The sequence below is a fragment of the Oncorhynchus gorbuscha genome, linkage group LG21, assembly GCF_021184085.1.
Source record: "Oncorhynchus gorbuscha isolate QuinsamMale2020 ecotype Even-year linkage group LG21, OgorEven_v1.0, whole genome shotgun sequence".
NCBI lineage: Eukaryota > Metazoa > Chordata > Actinopteri > Salmoniformes > Salmonidae > Oncorhynchus > Oncorhynchus gorbuscha.
Window position 1 is genome coordinate 2,970,982 of NC_060193.1, and position 7,500 is coordinate 2,978,481.

The 7,500-nt window shown below is 44.2% G+C and overlaps 1 protein-coding gene across 1 annotated transcript in view; it reads left to right on the forward strand.

Moving 5' to 3' along the window:
* The window catches only part of LOC124008432 (type II inositol 3,4-bisphosphate 4-phosphatase-like), a 52,561-nt gene that overhangs the window by 34,462 nt on the left and 10,599 nt on the right, over window positions 1-7,500 (forward strand). Inside the window, exons 16-18 of the mRNA XM_046319704.1 lie at window positions 2,578-2,675; window positions 3,540-3,652; window positions 3,884-4,038. Coding sequence (XP_046175660.1) covers window positions 2,578-2,675; window positions 3,540-3,652; window positions 3,884-4,038 — 366 coding nt within the window. The remainder of the gene's footprint in view (window positions 1-2,577; window positions 2,676-3,539; window positions 3,653-3,883; window positions 4,039-7,500) is intronic.

A 7,500-nucleotide genomic window follows, 5' to 3' on the forward strand; every position in this document is an offset into this window, starting at 1 on the left:
GTTCTATCTGTTATATATCTAGGTTCGGAGACAGTTCTATCTGTTATATATCTAGGTTCGGAGACAGTTCTATCTGTTTATATATCTAGGTTCGGAGACAGTTCTATCTGTTTATATATCTAGGTTCGGAGACAGTTCTATCTGTTATATATCTAGGTTCGGAGACAGTTCTATCTGTTATATATCTAGGTTCGGAGACAGTTCTATCTGTTATATATCTAGGTTCGGAGACAGTTCTATCTGTTTATATATCTAGGTTCGGAGACAGTTCTATCTGTTTATATATCTAGGTTCGGAGACAGTTCTATCTGTTATATATCTAGGTTCGGAGACAGTTCTATCTGTTATATATCTAGGTTCGGAGACAGTTCTATCTGTTATATATCTAGGTTCGGAGACAGTTCTCTCTGTTTATATATCTAGGTTCGGAGACAGTTCTATCTGTTATATATCTAGGTTCGGAGACAGTTCTATCTGTTATATATCTAGGTTCGGAGACAGTTCTATCTGTTATATATCTAGGTTCGGAGACAGTTCTATCTGTTATATATCTAGGTTCGGAGACAGTTCTATCTGTTATATATCTAGGTTCGGAGACAGTTCTATCTGTTATATATCTAGGTTCGGAGACAGTTCTATCTGTTTATATATCTAGGTTCGGAGACAGTTCTATCTGTTATATATCTAGGTTCGGAGACAGTTCTATCTGTTATATATCTAGGTTCGGAGACAGTTCTATCTGTTTATATATCTAGGTTCGGAGACAGTTCTATCTGTTATATATCTAGGTTCGGAGACAGTTCTATCTGTTTATATATCTAGGTTCGGAGACAGTTCTATCTGTTATATATCTAGGTTCGGAGACAGTTCTATCTGTTATATATCTAGGTTCGGAGACAGTTCTATCTGTTATATATCTAGGTTCGGAGACAGTTCTATCTGTTATATATCTAGGTTCGGAGACAGTTCTATCTGTTTATATATCTAGGTTCGGAGACAGTTCTATCTGTTTATATATCTAGGTTCGGAGACAGTTCTATCTGTTATATATCTAGGTTCGGAGACAGTTCTATCTGTTATATATCTAGGTTCGGAGACAGTTCTATCTGTTATATATCTAGGTTCGAGACAGTTCTATCTGTTATATATCTAGGTTCGGAGACAGTTCTATCTGTTTATATATCTAGGTTCGGAGACAGTTCTCTCTGTTTATATATCTAGGTTCGGAGACAGTTCTATCTGTTATATATCTAGGTTCGGAGACAGTTCTCTCTGTTTATATATCTAGGTTCGGAGACAGTTCTCTCTGTTTATATATCTAGGTTCGGAGACAGTTCTATCTGTTATATATCTAGGTTCGGAGACAGTTCTATCTGTTATATATCTAGGTTCGGAGACAGTTCTATCTGTTATATATCTAGGTTCGGAGACAGTTCTATCTGTTATATATCTAGGTTCGGAGACAGTTCTATCTGTTATATATCTAGGTTCGGAGACAGTTCTCTCTGTTTATATATCTAGGTTCGGAGACAGTTCTCTCTGTTATATATCTAGGTTCGGAGACAGTTCTATCTGTTATATATCTAGGTTCGGAGACAGTTCTATCTGTTATATATCTAGGTTCGGAGACAGTTCTCTCTGTTATATATCTAGGTTCGGAGACAGTTCTCTGTTATATATCTAGGTTCTCTCTGTTAGACAGTTCTTCTCTGTTATATATCTAGGTTCGGAGACAGTTCTATCTGTTATATATCTAGGTTCGGAGACAGTTCTATCTGTTATATATCTAGGTTCGTTCTATCTGTTTATATATCTAGGTTCGGAGACAGTTCTCTCTGTTATATATCTAGGTTCGGAGACAGTTCTATCTGTTATATATCTAGGTTCGGAGACAGTTCTATCTGTTATATATCTAGGTTCGGAGACAGTTCTATCTGTTATATATCTAGGTTCGGAGACAGTTCTATCTGTTTATATATCTAGGTTCGAGACAGTTCTCTCTGTTATATATCTAGGTTCGGAGACAGTTCTATCTGTTATATATCTAGGTTCGGAGACAGTTCTATCTGTTATATATCTAGGTTCGGAGACAGTTCTATCTGTTATATATCTAGGTTCGGAGACAGTTCTATCTGTTATATATCTAGGTTCGGAGACAGTTCTCTCTGTTTATATATCTAGGTTCGGAGACAGTTCTATCTGTTATATATCTAGGTTCGGAGACAGTTCTATCTGTTATATATCTAGGTTCGGAGACAGTTCTATCTGTTATATATCTAGGTTCGGAGACAGTTCTATCTGTTATATATCTAGGTTCGGAGACAGTTCTCTCTGTTATATATCTAGGTTCGGAGACAGTTCTCTCTGTTATATATCTAGGTTCGGAGACAGTTCTCTCTGTTATATATCTAGGTTCGGAGACAGTTCTCTCTGTTATATATCTAGGTTCGGAGACAGTTCTCTCTGTTATATATCTAGGTTCGGAGACAGTTCTATCTGTTATATATCTAGGTTCGGAGACAGTTCTATCTGTTATATATCTAGGTTCGGAGACAGTTCTATCTGTTATATATCTAGGTTCGGAGACAGTTCTCTCCAAGAAAGGATCAACCTCAGAAGCTGTGAGATGTTGAAGTCCTACTACAAGACCCTGAGAGACAAACTACCCAACTTGAGTAACACACACACACACACACACACACACACACACACACACACACACACACACACACACACACACACACACACACACACACACACACACACACACACACACACACACACACACACACACACACACACACACACACAAACCTCCCAAGTAGTACTGATACTTCAACCTTTAAGTAGTACTGATACTTCAACCTTTAAGTAGTACTGATACTTCAACCTTTAAGTAGTACTGATACTTCAACCTTTAAGTAGTACTGATACTTCAACCTTTAAGTAGTACTGATACTTCAACCTTTAAGTAGTACTGATACTTCAACCTTTAAGTAGTACTGATACTTCAACCTTTAAGTAGTACTGATACTTAAGTAGTACTGATACTTCAACCTTTAAGTAGTACTGATACTTCAACCTTTAAGTAGTACTGATACTTCAACCTTTAAGTAGTACTGATACTTCAACCTTTAAGTAGTACTGATACTTCAACCTTTAAGTAGTACTGATACTTCAACCTTTAAGTAGTACTGATACTTCAACCTTTAAGTAGTACTGATACTTCAACCTTTAAGTAGTACTGATACTTCAACCTTTAAGTAGTACTGATACTTCAACCTTTAAGTAGTACTGATACTTCAACCTTTAAGTAGTACTGATACTTCAGCCTTTAAGTAGTACTGATACTTCAACCTTTAAGTAGTTCTGATACTTCAACCTTTAAGTAGTACTGATACTTCAACCTTTAAGTAGTACTTATACTTCAGCTTTGACAGATGAATGCTGAAATAATTTTGATCTCAGCTGTCTCCCTCTCTCTTATATCCCTCTTTCTCCTCTCTCTCTCCCCCTGTCCCTCCCTCCTTCCCTTCCAGCCCTGCCCTGTTCCCGGTCCCCGTTAGCTGTGGAGGACTTGTTGTGTTCTCTGGAGCAGTCTCTGGAGATGAAGAAGAGGAAGAACGTCGAGGTCCTGTGGCTCGCTGCCTCCGTAAGATAACCTCAGACCTTTAATCTTTGACTTCATATCTTAGCTGAAGGAGTGCAAAGGTCTGACTCGCTCTCTCTCTCGTCTCTCTCTCTGTCTCTCTCTCTCTCTCTCTCTCTCTCTCTCTCTCTCTCTCTCTCTCTCTCTCTCTCTCTCTCTCTCTCTCTCTCTCTCTCTCTCTCTCTCTCTCTCTCTCTCTCTGTCGGCTCTCTCTCTCTCTCTCTCTCTCTCTAGGTGTGTAGGAGGTTGAATGGCGTCAGGTTGACCAGCTGTAAAAGTGCCAAAGACAGGACCTCCATGTCTGTGACTTTAGAACAGTGTATGTTGCTCAGAGACGAACACACACTCAGCAAGGAGCACTTTAACAGAGCACTGGACTGCATGAGGAGGTAGGGGCATAAGGATGTGTGTGTGTGTGTCTCCTCCTGCCCCCTCCTCTCCTCCCCGCTCCTCTCTTCTCCTCCTCCTCCTCTCCTTTTTAATTTGTAGTTTCTGTCAGGTTCTTTCAGACCAAACTGCTTTACTGACTGGCTTTCTGTTTTAGTTTCTCTCCATCTAACCTCTCTTCTTCTCTCCATCTAACCTCTCTTCTTCTCTCCATCTAACCTCTCTTCTTCTCTCCATCTAACCTCTCTTCTTCTCTCCATCTAACCTCTCTTCTTCTCTCCATCTAATCTCTCTTCTTCTCTCCATCTAACCTCTCTTCTTCTCTCCACCTAACCTCTCTTCTTCTCTCCACCTAACCTCTCTTCTTCTCTCCACCTAACCTCTCTTCTTCTCTCCACCTAACCTCTCTTCTTCTCTCCATCTATACTCTCTTCTTCTCTCCATCTAACCGCTCTTCTTCTCTCCATCTAACCGCTCTTCTTCTCTCCATCTAACCTCTCTTCTTCTCTCCATCTAACCTCTCTTCTTCTCTCCATCTAACCTCTCTTCTTCTTCTTCTTCTTCTTCTTCTTCTTCTTCTTCTTCTTCTTCTTCTTCTTCTTCTTCTTCTTCTTCTTCTTCTTCTTCTTCTTCTTCTTCTTCTTCTTCTTCTTCTTCCCCCCACTTCCCCTCCCCCATTTCCCCCTCCCCCAGCTCTCGTCTCCAGCAGGGCCAGATAGTGGGTTGTTGGGACCCAGAGAGAGGAGCTGGGTCGTGGTCTGGGTTTAAGGGGGAACAGAAGACTCCAGCAACACCTGGCAGACACTTCTATCCGGTAGCTCTCCTCCTGGTCACCTCACATCTGCTAGTGGTCTGGCTCATACTGAGTATGGTAGTTGTAACTGGGAAATAGAAATATGGTAGTTCTTTCTAAAAAAAAAGTAAGATAATTAAGAACAAATTATTTTTTACAATGATGGCTTACCGGGGAACAGTGGGGTTAACTGCCTTGTTCAGGGGCAGAACGACTTGTCAGCTCCATCCAGCAACCTTTCGGTTAATGGCCCAACACTCTAACCACTAGGCTACCCGCCTCTAACCACTAGGCTACCTGCTCTAATCACTAGGCTACCTGCTGTAACCACTAGGCTACCTGCTCTAACCACTAGGCTACCTGCTCTAACCACTAGGCTACCTGCTCTAACCACTAGGCTACCTGCTCTAACCACTAGGCTACTTGCTCTAACCACTAGGCTACCTGCCTCTAACCACTGGGCTACCTGCTCTAACCACTAGGCTACCTGCCTCTAACCACTAGGCTACCTGCCTCTAACTACTAGGCTACCTGCCTCTAACCACTAGGCTACCTGCTCAAACCACTAGGCTACCTGCTCTAACCACTAGGCTACCTGCTCTAACCACTAGGCTACCTGCTCTAACCACTAGGCTACCTGCCTCTAACCACTAGGCTACCTGCCTCTAACTACTAGGCTACCTGCCTCTAACCACTAGGCTACCTGCTCAAACCACTAGGCTACCTGCTCTAACCACTAGGCTACCTGCTCTAACCACTAGGCTACCTGCTCTAACCACTAGGCTACCTGCTCAAACCACTAGGCTACCTGCTCTAACCACTAGGCTACCTGCTCTAACCACTAGGCTACCTGCTCAAACCACTAGGCTACCTGCTCTAACCACTAGGCTACCTGCTCTAACCACTACCTAACCACTAGGCTACCTGCTGTAACCACTAGGCTACCTGCTCTAACCACTAGGCTACCTGCCTCTAACTACTAGGCTACCTGCCTCTAACCACTAGGCTACCTGCTCAAACCACTAGGCTACCTGCTCTAACCACTAGGCTACCTGCTCTAACCACTAGGCTACCTGCTCTAACCACTAGGCTACCTGCTCAAACCACTAGGCTACCTGCTCTAACCACTAGGCTACCTGCTCTAACCACTAGGCTACCTGCTCTAACCACTGGGCTAGGCTCTACCTGGCTACCTGCTCTAACCACTAGGCTACCTGCTCTAACCACTAGGCTACCTGCTCTAACCACTAGGCTACCTGGCTACTGCTAACCACTAGGCTACCTGCTCTAACCACTAGGCTACCTGCTCTAACCACTAGGCTACCTGCTCTAACCACTAGGCTACCTGCTCTAACCACTAGGCTACCTGCTCTAACCACTAGGCTACCTGCTCTAACCACTAGGCTACCTGCTCTAACCACTAGGCTACCTGCTCTAACCACTAGGCTACCTGCTCTAACCACTAGGCTACCTGCTCTAACCACTAGGCTACCTGCTCTAACCACTAGGCTACCTGCTCTAACCACTAGGCTACCTGCTCTAACCACTAGGCTACCTGCTCTAACCACTAGGCTACCTGCTCTAACCACTAGGCTACCTGCTCTAACCACTAGGCTACCTGCTCTAACCACTAGGCTACCTGCCTCTAACCACTAGGCTACCTGCTCTAACCACTAGGCTACCTGCCTCTAACCACTAGGCTACCTGCTCTAACCACTAGGCTACCTGCTCTAACCACTAGGCTACCTGCTCTAACCAAACCACTAGGCTACCTGCTCTAACCACTAGGCTACCTGCTCTAACCACTAGGCTACCTGCTCTAACCACTAGGCTACCTGCTCTAACCACTAGGCTACCTGCTACCTGGCTACCTGCTCTAACCACTAGGCTACCTGCTCTAACCACTAGGCTACCTGCTCTAACCACTAGGCTACCTGCTCTAACCACTAGGCTACCTGCTCTAACCACTAGGCTACCTGCTCTAACCACTAGGCTACCTGCTCTAACCACTAGGCTACCTGCTCTAACCACTAGGCTACCTGCTCTAACCACTAGGCTACCTGCTCTAACCACTAGGCTACCTGCTCTAACCACTAGGCTACCTGCTCTAACCACTAGGCTACCTGCTCTAACCACTAGGCTACCTGCTCTAACCACTAGGCTACCTGCTCTAACCACTAGGCTACCTGCTCTAACCACTAGGCTACCTGCTCTAACCACTAGGCTACCCTGCTCTAACCACTAGGCTACCTGCTCTAACCACTAGGCTACCTGCTCCAACCACTAGGCTACCTGCTCTAACCACTAGGCTACCTGCTCTAACCACTAGGCTACCTGCTCTAACCACTAGGCAACCTGCCTCTAACCACTAGGCTACCTGCCTCTAACCACTAGGCTACCTGCTCTAACCACTAGGCTACCTGCTCTAACCACTAGGCTACCTGCTCTAACCACTAGGCTACCTGCTCTAACCACTAGGCTACCTGCTCTAACCACTAGGCTACCTGCTCTAACCACTAGGCTACCTGCTCTAACCACTAGGCTACCTGCTCTAACCACTAGGCTACCTGCTCTAACCACTAGGCTACCTGCTCTAACCAAGAGGTTACCTGCTCTAACCACTAGGCTAGCTGCTCTAACCACTAGGCTACCTGCTCTAACCACTAGGCTT